The sequence below is a fragment of the Pelecanus crispus genome, chromosome 4 (genome assembly GCF_030463565.1).
Source record: "Pelecanus crispus isolate bPelCri1 chromosome 4, bPelCri1.pri, whole genome shotgun sequence".
Lineage (NCBI taxonomy): Eukaryota > Metazoa > Chordata > Aves > Pelecaniformes > Pelecanidae > Pelecanus > Pelecanus crispus.
Genome location: NC_134646.1, coordinates 29,531,438 through 29,547,098, shown reverse-complemented (window position 1 = coordinate 29,547,098; position 15,661 = coordinate 29,531,438). Strand labels below are relative to the sequence as shown.

At 40.6% G+C, this 15,661-nt stretch overlaps 2 protein-coding genes across 2 annotated transcripts in view; one reads left to right on the top strand and one right to left on the bottom strand.

Moving 5' to 3' along the window:
• The window catches only part of ARHGEF38 (Rho guanine nucleotide exchange factor 38), a 36,254-nt gene extending 23,452 nt beyond the window's left edge, over positions 1-12,802 (top strand). The window contains exons 6-14 of the mRNA XM_009479911.2: positions 1,568-1,767; positions 2,273-2,406; positions 4,084-4,188; positions 5,386-5,508; positions 7,944-8,264; positions 9,900-10,040; positions 11,202-11,400; positions 11,582-11,841; positions 12,617-12,802. Of these exons, the coding sequence (XP_009478186.1) occupies positions 1,568-1,767; positions 2,273-2,406; positions 4,084-4,188; positions 5,386-5,508; positions 7,944-8,264; positions 9,900-10,040; positions 11,202-11,400; positions 11,582-11,841; positions 12,617-12,802 (1,669 nt within the window). The remainder of the gene's footprint in view (positions 1-1,567; positions 1,768-2,272; positions 2,407-4,083; positions 4,189-5,385; positions 5,509-7,943; positions 8,265-9,899; positions 10,041-11,201; positions 11,401-11,581; positions 11,842-12,616) is intronic.
• Positions 12,803-12,893: 91 nt separating this feature from the next.
• INTS12 (integrator complex subunit 12) overlaps positions 12,894-15,661 on the bottom strand; it is a 28,454-nt gene continuing 25,686 nt past the window's right edge. Inside the window, exon 10 of the transcript XR_012831015.1 lies at positions 12,894-12,976. The gene's annotated coding sequence lies outside the window, so the exon portion shown is untranslated. The remainder of the gene's footprint in view (positions 12,977-15,661) is intronic.

Sequence of the window (15,661 nt, the reverse complement as noted above, 5' to 3'; positions counted from 1 at the left end):
CAAAACAATAGATGTCAGCCTGCAAAACCAAGTGGCTGTTCCCTGTTTTTTGTACTTTCCTTCTACATTGTGTTATTCCATCTTTCCATATGCAGAAATCCATCTTCGCTTAGCATTAACTCTTGCATAGTTAATGTCAAGCAACCTTTCCCCCTCCAAAGCAGCCTTTTCGGGCACGCAAATGCAAAGCTTGCTCTGCTTTACTGCCCTTCACACCATTACCAACAGCTCACACTCAATTTCAGAGGGGATGTCTGTGAGTCACAGGTAGTTCGTACCAGCACTGGTGCACTAGCAGCGTTGCCTGGTTTGCTCAGGAGCGTGCTGTAACGAGGAGAGACAACGGACATGTCTGTCCTGCCGCTGGAGCCTCAGTAATGGCTGGCCCTGGCCCTAGGGCTTGGCCACCTGCTGTTGCCTACTCTGGGGAGACCCCATGTTTCTACCAGCCACGTGGAAGGTAATGAAGGCACGTGTGGCTTGGTCCTGTCCTTCCTCTCTTTTCTCCCAGGCTGTTGTGATGGCCTGCAAACTGCATGGCCTCTCCCCTTCAAGCCTAGAGAGTGTGAGCAAAGGCTTTTGTCCAGAGTGGGGCTGGAGCAAGAATTCAGCTGGCTGGTAACTCCCTTGCATGGCGGCCAGACAGCTTGGGTGGCCTTGATGGCCTGAGCTACTCGGGTGCCTGGGAAGCGGCTCTGCTGCCCCTGCCAAGCCAGCGGGGATCAAGCCCGGAGCCACAGAGCATCCCTGTGCCCACGCTGGAACCTGTGACTTTCCTACCCTCATCCTTCTGCCACCCTAGGCAGCTGCCTGCTTTGCCTTTGAGCAAAGTGACTTCCAGCACGTTGGATCAAGCCTGGGTGAACATCTTGTATGCTCAGTGTTCCCCCAGACCAGATCCGGTACCCTTTAGAAGCTCAGGCATCATTAGAAATAACCTACTGGCAGCCAGCAAGTTAAAACTGCAGGTAAAAGACAGTAATGCTTAAGGGTCACTGTGGCGAGTTGAGAGGTGTTGTGAGAAGGGATGCAGCCGTGAACGGGCATCCCAGTTACTCACAGCAGGGAGATGCTGCAATTTTAAGCCTGAGGGGCCAGAGCAGGATGTAATAGCCCCACTCACATGTGTTTCTCAAACTTCCTGTTATTTGTTCTTCCACCTACATCTCCCTTCCTGGGTGTTATGGTGTGTAAGTTGTACCACACGCACCCTCAGACCGAGTGGGACAGTTTCAGAGGTAATGTCTAAGCAATAGTCTGGTAGGTTGCTGAAATACAGATTAACTCGGACCCGGTGTGTATTTCTCATTGAGGGGGCGAGAGGAGGGTTTCGTTTACAATGGCCCCTGTTCCCTGACAAGATATATCTTATTTTTTGACTTAAGTGGTAATTGCACTTCTATGACTCAGTGCAAAGCACTGCTCTGGTTTTGATATTTTCTGTAGTTGTAAGGTCAACTGAAGGATATAAAAGGCAGCAGCTTCAATGACTAGACAGAAATAATATGAAGTTTTTGTCTTCAAGGAGTTTTTCCTTATGTGGCAATTTTTCTTGTATAAATTATAGAGGAAAGCCAAATCTAATGGACATGGGATCCCTGATGATCAAACCAGTGCAGCGGGTGATGAAATATCCCTTGTTACTCTGTGAACTCTTGAATTCAACTCCTGCTTGTCACCCTGACCACAAGGTGCTACAAGATGCCCTTTTTGCTATGAAAAACATTAATGTGAACATCAATGAACTTAAAAGGAGGAAAGATTTAGGTAAGAAAAAGGCACAGTAAGTTACTCTGTCTTTGTAGGTTTGGACTGGCAATTACAAGACAGGTTTCAACTCCAGTCATATCACTACAACAGTTTTGGTTGGTGCGACCCAAGTTGTGTAATACGCTGGGTTTCAAGAAGGTAACAGATGCCTTAATGTCACTTGTCCTCAGCCAGCTATGTTAACTCCAGAAATATGAAAATGATGAAAAAATTCATGTTATAGCCATGTTCATTGTCCATAATGCAGTTGCAAACATTGATAATAATTAAGATGCAGTGATAGCAATATTTCTCATAGACTTGCCACATTGAAGCCCAAACTTCATTATTCCCAAGGCTAGCATTGATAACAGGGTTTTCATCATCTCAAGTGTTTTCACACAAGATTACAGCAAGTGACATCAAAGTGTCTGCTCTCAAATGGTTTCATATTTGTGTGCCCATCCCTGTGAAAAGCCCTGCGAATACGGATTATTAGTATCATGAAATTCTCTGCCTGCAGTGCTGAAGTATAAGAGGAATGATGATGATGAAACCCTTAAGGAAAAGTTTTCCCGACTGAATATCCACTCCATTAGCAAGAAATCCAAGCGGGTCACCAGCCATCTGAAAATACTGACGGGGGGAGAACCTCAGGTACTTACTCATCCAGCTGCAGATTTGCATTGACAGCTTCAGTTCTGCTTTTGCACTGGGCACTTTTTAAAACATGTTGGAAATGGAGTTTGTGGTGTTGCTTTTTTTCTGCATCGTTTATGAAGTCATTTTCTGACTGTCACAGAAGACAGGAAAGATCTTTGTGATTGAAATAGAAAATAGTGTAATGTGTTCTCCACCTTTTCCTTTTTTATCTGAGAGTTTCTCAAACTTCTGATCATCAGCAGAGAGGAAGTGACTGGTAGTTTTGTGAAACTCAGCCTCAGATCAGTGCTTTGCGGATAGACTGGCGATAGTTACTGTTGGTGCTGAGAACATGTTCAGTCTATCTTGCTCCGCATCGTAAGATTCAGTTTCTGAACCCACCAAGAAAGATGAGCAATACTTCTGCTTAGGAAAAGCCATGGGGTTTGCCTCTGCCTGTGTAAGGACCTGGAACTGTCAAAACTACCAGAGGCAAAGAGCCCCGTGACATGTCCAATGGGTGTTGGGTGGCCTAAAATAAAACGCTCCTTCATAATTTCAAGGTTGTAATTCAAAACCTAGCAGGATAAACGTTTTCAGGAAAGCTTAAATCTAAATCTCAAAGAAAATCAATTACAACTGACCTTGAAAATGATATCCAGTGCACCTTATTGTATGAGATGGCTGATTATACAAGGTCAGTTGCTTTTCTAGATGTGACTTTACAAGATACGTGCCGTTTTTTCCTGCTTTGTTTTTGATCAGTGTTTTCCCCCTTTCTCTGACGCAAACAACCCACATTTATTTTTTCTGTTCATTTATTTCTATAGTGGAAATTTTTGTATTCAGAACGGGACACCAGCAAGGCTATAAAATCAGAGAAAACCAGGGAATTAAATTTGGTTAAGAGGAAATGAGATTTTGCTTTTTTTTTTCTCTAGAAGCTTCTGTTTTATGTTTTTTTGTTTTTGTTTTTTAATCATGCTTAAAAGATTTGAGAATCATTTTAGAATCAGGATACATCTGTTAAAGATTTCAGCCCCCTCTCCTGCTTCATTAGACTAAGAAAGTTCCCAATTCACATCTCTGAAACATGCTGTGACTCTTACAGCAAGACCACTGAAAACAAGACTTGAGATTTCTCAAATTCCTCACGTAAAAGGTAGGCAGAAATAAACGTATTTTCAGGGTTTTTTCAGCTAGCATAAGAAAGTAGTACAAGCCTATTTCCAGCTGCTGAGGTTTCTAGCTGAAGAGCTGGCATTGCTCTAGAGGTAACAGCTCCACCTACAGCCTGCCTGGGGGAAATCTCCCCATCACCCACAAACAAGCACGCAGGGAAGTAATGCCATGACGTAAAAATATCTTACACTTTTCACCACTGTTTCCTCAAAAGGAGCAACAATATGCAGAAAACGAAGAGTTTTATTGGCACACGTAGGTGTGCTTGTAATGAAGCAACTCCCTGCTTCCACAAGGATTAAAGACTAAATTCTCTGTCATGTTACCCTGTGCCTTTGATTTTTCTTGGATTAAAACTGGAGCTTGGGACAATCAGGGCCTGATCTGTTCTGTTTTCAGAGGGAGGAGTTCAGGGAAGGTTTGGGATTTTTCCAGCAGCACTCTGGACGTTTCTGTCATTAGCCAGGCTCTTTTGGGCTGCCAAAATAACAGTGCAAACATCTATTTTAGGTGAAAGATCAAACTTTTAACAAGGAAGAAAAGGTGTTTCGAAGTTTAGAGAAGACTGTGAAATTGTGTGTGAAGAACATTTCCCTCTCCTCGCAACATCTACAGGTGGGTACAGGCCTTTTTGAAATCTGTGGCCACAAACTGTGTCCATAACCAGTTTAACACACATTTCTGCCACTGGTTAGGCAACACCAAGTTATTTATAAGCAGGCCTACCTACGTCACAATATTAAATAAATAAGCTGTGCTGCTGCTGCATTACTGAGCCCATGGCAAAGAAGTTTTGAAGCCCACACTTCTGCACTTTTTCCCCTTACACAAGCAGGCTCTGTGGAAACCCATGGGTGCAGTGCAGAAAAGAAGGTGCTGTCTGGTGGCACAGTTATGATTTTCAATCACTGTGTGAAGCCGTCATATGGGTCACGCACATCTCCTGCAGTGGAGCACCAACTGCTTCTCATTAAAAATGGAAAAACTTGAGTTGCAGCCACATGAATTCAAATGTCCTAAAATACATATTTTGGATGTGAGGACTCCTTCCTTTATCCTGTTGCTAAGCTGTGTTGAGGGCTAGCATTAGATATGCAGAGTGCTCAAATGCTGTAAATGTCTTTGCTTTAATCCTCCTCTCCGAAGATGTGGGTTGGCTTGTAACTTACCGAATTCTCCCTCTCATGGACAACTTGTCAACTTTGTAGATGGCATGAAGCCCTTCAAAGTGTAAGTGTGCCCAAACCAGACACAAAGGTTGTTTGAGAGGTAGGTAAGATCAATAGCCAGCTGGCCAGAGCTTATCGCAAATGCACCTCGTTTGGTTCAGCAAACGGGAAGGCCAGTGAGCTCAGACAACAAGGGTTGTTGCCTGGAATGGTGTTGACAGTTCCGTATCCAAACGGATGCATACTTCATTAAGATTAAAATTCAGAGTAAGTGAAATACACCACTGTAGTCCTACTTAGTCCTCCAAAAGAGTCCTTTGAGGGTGGGGTCTTGAGCTGGCTTCTTGCTGAGGAGTAGCTAACTTCCAGTGGGACATTCATTAGGTTGGGGCATAATTTTCTCAGTTGAACATTAACAACTTGATTCTTAAATAGTTTACATTGAAAAGAGATAAAACACAGGAAAATATTATCACAGTAAACAATCCCACAATGGCTGGAAACTACACAGAAACTGCACAAGTGTCACAGATGGAAAGTATTTCTGATTCCATCAGTATTATTGCAGTATCTGCATGAGTGAATGCAGTATATTAAAACAGATTGTAATACAGTTTCATCTTCCTACCATCTTCTCCTTTAGGATTCTATACATCTGGCTGCACAGAATATAATTGGGCTTCAGGAAATCTTGCAAGACAAAGATGACAAAGTCAACAACTATTTGAAAAAATGGAACAACACTGCAAATCTCTGTGAAGATCTTGTAAGTTTATGCAATGCCCGGTGTTACACAGCTATCTGTACGTGTGAGAAAACAGGTGTATGTGAGGAAGACTAGGACAGAAAAGAGCAAAAACCCTTAGGAATCCATTGGGAAAGATGAGTGGGTTTTTTGGTTGAGTGTCTATAAGAAATAAGATAAAATTCAGTGTAAGTGCACTGTGTTTTCCCTAGAAGAGCTAAAGAAAACTTCTCAAGCTAAATTCCTGGGTTTAAACTAAAATCTTTGTGCTAAATTTGCATGTTTCACCTGAGCTTCAGACAAGAGCAGCAGATCTTTACTTTGCTACTTTTGTTACCAACACCTGCAGTTTTAGAGTGACTTCTGTGATCTTTGTTGTGCTCAGGAACTATCAGCTCCTGGAATCATAGATCTGTGAAAATCTCAGCTTTATTACCTTTTCAAGTAAGTTACTACCCTTCATATAGGGAAACCATGAAAAATCTGAATATAGCCCATAGGAATTAAAAAGCAATTTTAAAAAAAAGGTAATAGTTTTTCAACTAGTCTCTTGCTTTCAGGGTCCAAATGAACTCTAATGCCTGGCTCTACTAAGACAGACTAAAATGTCTCTTCAAAATGGGGCAGGCTGCTTTTTCAGACACCTGCTCAGGCTGGAAAAATTCAGAGGTGGAGGTTTTCTTATATTTTCCTAGGTTTGCGCTGACTGAAATACAGCCATTCAATCCTTTCCAAAACACTGAAAACTGAGTCTGCCGAGAAACAGGAGGATCTGTGACAGACCACATCCTCCCAGATAATGACAGGGAAGTAAGATGTTGTATTTCCTTTCCTTTGAAGCTCCCACATTTGAAAAGAATCTCAAAAATTAATCTCAATAATCAGAAAGATATTTTCAATGTCTTTACAATGAATGTGTGCATAAAGTGCAGAAGAGTACCCTCCTGTCATTGCAGTGGTGAGTGTGTCCAGTATGGAAGATGCCCCCATATTCAGAAACATCAAAGAAAAGCAGAAGCAATTCCACAACAGATGAAACAGAAAACTTCTTTTCAGAAAAAATTTTGTAACTTCTATTGCCTCATGACCCAGCTATTCTGAAGGTCTATGTAATTAAAAAAAAAAAAATCTTTATCTTATTTGTTTTAACTGTGGACATTGTTATTAACCATATTAATTTCACTTATTATCTATTTATTTCTGTGTCTTGGATTTACAAGATTACGAGGATTCTCTATCCTATGTAAAAGGTTTTTTTTAAAAAAACTTTTGTCCTGACATTGCACGACGAGTAGATGTTCTCACTGAAAAACCCATAGTGTTCTTCGCAAGTTTTCCTGAAAGGGTATTATCAATGGAGATCTCAGCAATGGGCTCAGGTTAATTTTTTTTTTTTCCTTTGTGCATTTGTCAATAATGAATACCTTCCTCTCTCATTATATTTTAGGGAAAATTTTAGAGCAGAAATCCACAATAGCCTCTTCCCTTCCAGAAATCAGGTCCAGAAGTTTGGAAAGAATCTTAATGCATCAAAAATTGGTTTGCTAAACACAACCCAGTTTTTCAGGTGGAAATAAAGTAGGAACTATCTAGCCAGCATGCATCATCTTGGCCTTGGGAGAGCAATTCTGGTACTAAAATGGATCTGTCCTCAACTGTGGTGTGTTACGGAGGGTAGAGGGACAGCTGCTCTTTTATTCTCACATTCAACCCAACAACTTAATTCACATAGAACGTCCAAGAGCTTTAATATGATAATGAGTTTCACTCACTACAAGCCTGTGCTGTATTTGAACAAGTGACTTACAAAAATAAATTTTATTTCATGCAATATTAATCCCTTGAGACAATTAGAGACTAATAGAAAAGTCTGAGACTTTGTTTTTTTACCAGGTGTCTAATTTTGTTGATTACTAGAGATAAACCCAACAAGCATAACATAATTTAATCAAATCAAGTGATTGATTGTGTTTGCTTAAACAGGAATTGAGTTACAGCTGTTTCCAGGGGGGGAGGGGAAAAAAAAAAAGCTTTGATAGCATTCAAGATTGCAAGACTGCCATTTAACAAGACCTCGTTGTCTCTAGACTGTATATTGGCATGGGCCTTCCAGTTATGGAAATCCCAGTTTTATTGGACCACTTCACCGATCCTTGCCCAGTTTTTCCTCAGTAGTAACGCCCTAAGGGCAGTACTGCAGGCTGCGTGCTCCAAGGGACCATTACCATTACCATCACCAGGCACTTGAAGCTGCAAAACTGTTACCTCTCCTTTGCAATGTTATGGAGGAGATTCTAACTCATGCTAGACTCTGCTTGAAGCTGCCTCTGACAGCAATGCTTTGTGAAGAGTAATTAATAGGTTGCTTGATGGGCTGCCATTAGGCTTGACCTGTTACTGGGCCTGAAGAACTGTATGAATAAAGTAATAAATAGGCCTGTTTTATACCTTTCCAGATGGCTCAGCTGGACAAGCTTGTTTTGACTCCCCTCTCAGCCCTGCAAGCCTTGTTTTCAGGCCCACAGAAGCTCATCCAGAAGCGCTATGACAAGTTGTTGGACTACAACAGCTACCTTCAGAAGTCAACAGGAGAAGAACTGGACCTGGCAAAGAAAGACTACGAGGCTCTAAATGCACAGTTAGTGGAAGAACTTCAGGTATTCAACAGAGCAGCCAAACAGATTGTGTTGAACTGCCTCCATTGCTTCATCACCCTCCTCAGGAATATTATGTCTGCAGCACTTCAATCAAATTCTGCTGTGGTGGTGCCTGTTCCGGTAAGTACATTAGAAACAGGTGTAGCTCTGCCTTTATTTGTCTTTTTTCTTTCTGTATGATTTGGCTACAGTTATGTAGGACACGTACCTACAAGCCACACTGAGTTTGTTTGTTCTGCTAAGCACAGTCAGGTTTTGTTTTTTTTTTTTTTTTTCTTTCCCTTGCAAGCTCAGTAAAGGTTGTTCTGAGCTTAAGTTTTGTCAGGCCTGGACTTTTCATCAAGAATGATCCTGATGCAGCTGTTCCAGCTGCTACAGTGATAGTAATGCAAGAACATTACAGTAAGGCAAAAAGGAGGCAGCTGCTAGCATTTTAGTCTTTGTTTCTTAGTGTCTACCCTGAGTAGTCCAGAAAACACAGGAAGAGAAATTCAAAGAAAGTACACGAACACTCCTGTTGCTGCTAAACCAGCAGAGTCACAGATGACCACAGAAGAGGAGCAGGTTAGGAGATCTGATGAAATAATTTCTATGAAAAGCAAGTTGCTTTTAAACCCAAATGTGCTGCAGAAGCTCCTGCAGGCATCTATAGGCAGTAAGGAATAGCTTTGTCTACATTAGCATTTTTAGAAAGTTCAAATCATTTCACTTATGTAACCAAAAGTACCAAAGATGCCTGTCTGAGTTACACAGAAGGGCATCAGTTCCTCCTTCACTCTGCTCTTGCTGGGCATGATGATCATTACTTGAAGACTGAAGTTCAGAAATTATTCTTAATTTGTGTGAAAATCCTACAGTGTTTCAGTTCTGTTGTACTTTTGCCTAGAGGACTTGAACCCCCTGAGAAACACGGCTCCAACAATGCCTTCTGCATATCCAAACCCACTCACCTGAACTGGAGCAAGACTCTAGATAGGAAACACATTGTAGGGAGGCAATTCTGGAGTATTCCCTTCCATCAAGGCTTGAACACAGCACTTCATAGTCAGAGGCAGCTGAAAAATTAAGCAAGCAAGGTCAGGATCAAAACATAGAGCTGCACTGTTTAATGGGAAAATGAAGGCTTTTCCCATATGAAGAAATTGCATCCCTGTAATTTGACCATTTCATGTTTTGAAAGCTGTTGTATTGTGCATTGTTTTCTGTGAAGCTCTGCCTACAAAATTACCTTCTTTTTCTTCTTTTTCTGTTTACATCAGCAAATACATTTGGGGTTAGGCACAGACCGAAAGCACTTATCCAGTGCCACAGACGGAGCTTCGGCTTACCCAACAATTTTTAACCTGGTGGCAGCACCCAGTTCCACAAACATACAGCTGTGGTAAACTACTCCAAGCCTTGCAGCACATTGGCCACTCTGATAGCTGCCGAGATGCACATTTGCATCTGAAAGCAGGTGGCTCAGTAGCATAAGTGCAAGGCTGTTCATTTTCATCACTGTTTAAAATATTTTTTAATGATTTAACTTGAATTAGTATGTCTTTTAAATCTAATAGCAATCATTAGAAACTTTCTTTAAGCAAGGACCTTTCTTTTCTTTCCATCTCGTACCTAGCACACTATGGCCTCTGCAGAAAATAGCAGTAAATTGTCAGATGTCCTGACTCCTATCATTCAGCCCATTAAACCAAACCTACTCTCTCAAATCTCCTTACCATTTTGTTCATGAGATCTAACCTACCTTTGTGTTTGCAGCTGTCTTCCTCAAGCATCTGTGAAGTGCAGAATCAGTTGATGGAGAAGGTTCAGAAGCTGAATTTTGTAAAAGAAAACAGCAGTGCAACCTTTATTGAGAGAAAATTGAGCTTGGAAAAAAAGAAACCTGTCCCTTCTCTGGTGAGTACCATACATCCGAATTGTGTATGAAGCATCCTCTTTTGATCACTTTTGAAACAAAGCCATTTTTATGCCCCCTAGAGGTTTGGGCTTGGTCTCTTCACTGGCACTCTGAATCAGGTTGTTGGAATGGAGCTGTTCCATTGACCAGTAACTTCTGAAGATTTTTCACTCTGTTTTCATGTTGTTATCTTGAAAATCCACTTGAAATTATCTCTGATTACCCTTAGGTCTTTAAGCACATGTTAAGTCTAAGGTTTTATATGTAAACTTTGATTTCTTCTTTTGTTAAATACTTTTACGGTGCGTCTTAGCCTTCTAATTCAGAACATTTTTTTTTCCTTGTCCTTAGCTGTGGTTATGTGCACTGGTGTTTACACATGTATGCACACACATATACCCCCACAGCAGAAGATTCAGAAAATCGACCAGGAAATCTGTGTCCCCCTGGTTCCCAATCTTATCAGACATTTCCAGAGCTTTTAGGAGTCTAGTTTACAGTAAAATAAAACCTCAAGCTGTAGGATTCCTTTTAGCATCAGTAAGGCACGTGTGCACTTGCTTCTGTGGCATGTTAAGATCACATTGATGTGCAGCACCTCTCTCCCTGGCCTCTAACCAAAATCTGAGTGAATATTCTTCCAGCAGTTAATAGCACTTTGCCCTTATTTGGCAAGGTAATTTCACACAAAAAGCAGACCGTCTGGTACCACTGATTTTTTTTGCCTAATGCCTTATCATGCAAGTTGTTATGTGACCTTAGCACACCTCAGCTGATTTTTGGATTATGCTTTTTTTGATATTACATAGAATTCAAAGATCATTGCTACGGAAAAACAATTAAGCAAGTGACAGTTCACATACAGAACACCAGCTCTTTGAGAGCAGAGGACAGACTAAGAGGTCTTTAATTAGTGAAATTCCTACATTTCTTTAAAATCTGCCCTTTATTGCTCACCTATTACTATAGCAGTTGGACAGGTCCTTGCTGGATATGCAAAGGAGATTTGGTTAGATATAGCTGTGTAAGTCACTCCTTGATCTGTGTGTAAAAATGTAGGGTCAGTTGCCACATGCAGCAAACACTGGTTTTTATGCATCCATGTTGCTCTAGAAATGGCCTCAGCATTATTCCCAGTGAGTAATTTTTTTGCTTTTCAGATCGAATCCCCACGTCAAACAGAAGGCCACAGGTCCAAGCTGTTGTCTACGTACAGCACAGAATTGCTATACCAAGCTAAGCGTAAGTGCAATGCCACACAGGAATTTGATATTGATTTACATGAAGGAGAACTGGTGGCTGTTGTGGAGCAAAAGGACCCCTTCGGAAGTACGAGCAGATGGCTTGTTGACACAGGAAGTAAGTTCTCTGTGCAAACATCCCAATAACAGCTTCCCCTTGGGATATTGATTTCTTTTCATTCTGGCCCCATCTGTTTGCCTCTGTCATACTGACAGCTGCATAAAATGGTTGGTTTTGAAATGGTTTTAGCAGTATTTTGCTGTTTGTTTATTTTCTCTCTTTTTATTCTGGTGCCTAGTCCTTAAAGGGTATGTGTATTCCTCCTTTCTGAGGCCTTACAATCCAGCCAAAGCGCAGAAGGACGTAGCAGAAAACAGCTTCGGTGATGAAGACTTTGATAATATCAGCCTCTTTGTCTCTTCACGGCCCTCTACTGACAGCAGCACAAGAAGTCAGGGGCACAGGAAGAGTGGCAGCAGCTCATCTCTTCACTTCTGTGAAAATCCCACAATTAATGACACAGGGACCGATGCTTTTCAGGATATGGATGATCAGCATGTAAGTATGATACACACTGTGCCTGTCGTCTTCTTGTTCCTATTTCAAATCTAGAATTATACTGCTTATAATTTAAATGGTTTCCTTTTACACCGGAAAAGACTGGCACTAATCTGTCAGTATGACACGGGAACTCATTATCCTCTGTTCTTTGCCTTTCTTAAACAGCTACGAGGTAGGAAAAGATAACGTTAAACTGTGAATCGCAGTCCTGTCTCACAGAAAACACACTGTTGCACTACCCCACCCCACGTACAATGCCTCAAGGTTCTCCTGTGGGGCAGGAACCTGCAAAACAGCTCGCTTTGGGGGATTTTTCCACTTACTGTTGACAAGAAAGCTGTGGCAATGCTGATCCGCAAGGCACAGAAGTGACCCATGTGCCACATTTGAGTGCAGGAGCTTTAGGAAAGGTGATTCTCCCTGAGGAAACCTTGCTGGAAAATTCTCCATCCAATCCAAGGCCGCTTGGTGTGACAGAAACAGGCACTTAGTGTGAGCTGAAAACCTTACTAGTATAGTAAGGTGATGAGGTCTTGGAGCTTGGTTTCTTCCTCCCCACGCAGAATTCCTCAGATCCTTCAATTCTACTTTTTATTTTGGCCCTGTTCATTGTAGCCTGTCTAGCAATTGCAGACTATGTAGTTGTGTACTGGTTTGTATACATTATTACACATTTTCCGTATACAGAATTCATACTAATACACAATGACAAGGTAAGATGTGGTTACATTTCTGAATTCAGATTTTGTTTTTTGTGGCTTTGCTTTTTCAGACCTTCTATGCTGTTTACGCATTTCAAGCAAGAAGTGATCAGGAACTCAGTCTTCAGGAGTACCAGAAGGTTAGGATACTTCGGTTTTCTGACCTGAGTGGCAATAAAGAATGGTGGCTAGCAGAAGCAAAAGGTCAGAAAGGATATGTACCATCTAATTATCTTGGGAAGATGACATACGCTTAGGAACAGACAGGCCCATTGAGCCAGTTTCTCTGAAGTAGACAGAATAATCATCTATTATGGTTTGCAGCAAGCAAGGCAAACTCACAAGTGATTGACAGAAGCCATGGTATCTGGTACAGCACACAGATGAGATTGAGAACCTGCATCCTCCAAAAGCCATCACCTTGTCAAGACCTGAGGGAGGAAACATTTAACAGGAAGACTGATTCTGATTAACATCCTGAAGAGCTTGCTTTTCTATTACCCATAATTTTCTCTTTTGTCAAAGCGTCCTACGTCAAAAGTCAACCTACAAGTACAAATCACAGCTAAAATTATGTTTTTCTTCCATGATATTTAGCAAATAATATTCAAGATTAAGAGAATTAGCCTTGAAAAAGGACAAATTCGATCTTCAGAGATGCTGTAGTTCAGGCTGAATTGTTCCTGAAGCGCTATCCCAATGAACATAGACACGTCTTAAAACTTGAACTTTTTGGTTGTCTGTTTTTATCCTCAGCCACTTTTGTAATGAATCTTTTTCTCAGTGGAGATTATTAGAGTGGGAAAAGAAAAAGGGTTTCATTTTTGTGGGAATCATTTCAACTTAAAACATACCAAATGTGGTGGTACCAGTGGCTGGTCCCAGGGAAGGAGGTATGTTTAGATAAATATGGAAATGGCGGGAGTGGAAGAGGGGCCACAAGAAATGGGTACTGTGAAATCAAGAAGTTATAATTTTCAAAAGAATTACACAGCTGCTTCATATGGTAGGAAACAGTTTGTAGCAATATGAAAGTGACCCAGGTTTGAAATTCCGCATGTGTCTCCACACTAACTGCTTTATAGTGCAAGATCTGTGTAGTGAAATGAAACCTGTGTTATTAGACTTGGGAAATTTGTTAAGATTAAAAAAAAAGTCAAGCAGTGCCTTTCAATGAATATTTACAGCCCATCTGATTCCTTAGGTCAGATACAGGGATCATAATGTCTAGTGAATACACTAGGATTTAAGATGCATCAAAATTTCTCATCCAGGAAAAAAAAAACATCATAATTCTCAAAGTGTCTGATGTTAGATTGAGCAATGAAGAATGTATTGATGAGCTGATTCACTGTTTGCAGAATTCAGAGTCAAACACCCTGTATTTTGCTAAAATATCTTCAAAACGGTCAAGGCTATTTTAGCAAGTTAATATAGTTCACATTGCATCCTCAATGAGCACAGAAAACAAAAAATCCCAAGGAAGGATCTGAATGTCAAGTAGTACTTCTTCAGGTTCATTGACTACAGTGATCCTTAGGTCAGGCTGGTGCCCTACACCTGAGCTAGACTGAATAGTGATATAACAACATCTCATTACTATTGCCATCTATAACTGAGTGTTCATTGCAATTTATTGCAGTAGAGCAATGCCTAGGTCCTCTAGTGATAAGTGAGGACCTTGTGCTAAGCATTGCAAAAAAGAAACAAAAAAGTGACTATGCCTGCAGCAGATAGGGTAATTGCAGGTAAAGTCCTGTCAGGTATTTTCTGTATTGCTACATAATTGCTTATTACTGACTGACCATTAAAATGACAACACTATAAAAATTAGGGGGGACGGTGTTGCTGATCTGATCAAGGGTACACAGAAGTTGCTCTAAAGCTTTTGTGTAAGTTTCTACTTCCTGTAGTTGAAGTGTGGGGTATGAAGATGAAATGATTCAAAACCCTTCCCAAGATGTAATAGCAAATAACCTGTCAGCAAAGAAAGGATGAGAGAAGTTAGGACAGTCAATGCAAACAATAATTTTTGCTACACTAATGAACCTAGTTTCATTTTCTTTAGTGTCCCAAATTTTCATATTATCTTCCTAAAAATGTAAAGAAAGTTCTCAGTCTTGCTCAGAAGATGAATGCAGTGGATCAGAGAGATGAGAACCTGAAATTTGTGCTGGATTAAATCATATGATAGAGAAACTTCTTAAGAGTTCTCTGAGATGGACATCCAGAAACTGGTATGTGAAACTCTCTGAACTACTGCAATCCAATGAGCAGTAATAATAGATAATGCATTATTTTGCCTAACCGTACATCACCTCAGGCACTTAAATCCTGCTGTTTCCATAGCAAGCAAAAAAGGTTCTCATTTGTTTTATTAATGGATGTAGCTGTTTTTATGGAAAAGTTTGCCTTTAGTTAAATGAAGAAAATTAAGCTTTGGAGAGGAAGTATCAGCTTGGAAGAACGGACTGAATGACTCCTCCCTACTAAGCTTGCACTGCTTTGGCTTTTATATTTTAAGTTTATGGGGAAGATGCACATAAGGAGCTTTTCAGTATGTCTTACAATTTGGAATATTTTATTTAGATATGATCTATACTTTGCAATAGTTGAAGCAGTTTTAGAAATGACTGAATTGTACTTAATAGGCTTAATGCTTAATAAGCACAATGATGAAGTTTTGTATTTCAGACAGTAAAATTAATTAAGGGCAAAAGTCAGGAAAAAAAGATTCCTGAAGTCTTAGCTCTGATACCTCAGCTTGAGTCATAGGGAGAGCTCTGATTTTGAGTGTTAGGTACATTCCCCATGAAAAGTCAGGCTCTGTGAAGGTGTCTCAAAGTGTACTCAAACACTGCTCTCCAAAATATTCACTAGGTATCTTGAAGTAACAAGGAATGAAGGATGAAATATACTGGAGCTGGTCACCTAAATTTCATTGAATTTCTGTGGGACTTGGGAACTCCTAGTAGGCCATATGAAATCCCAGTGTATGGTTAGGACCCATAATAATTTTTATATTGTGGGATAATTTATATGACTATTATAGCCTCGTAACTTGGAATCCAGAAAAGGTACTTTATTAGGTACCCAGATGAATTGGTTTAATTCAT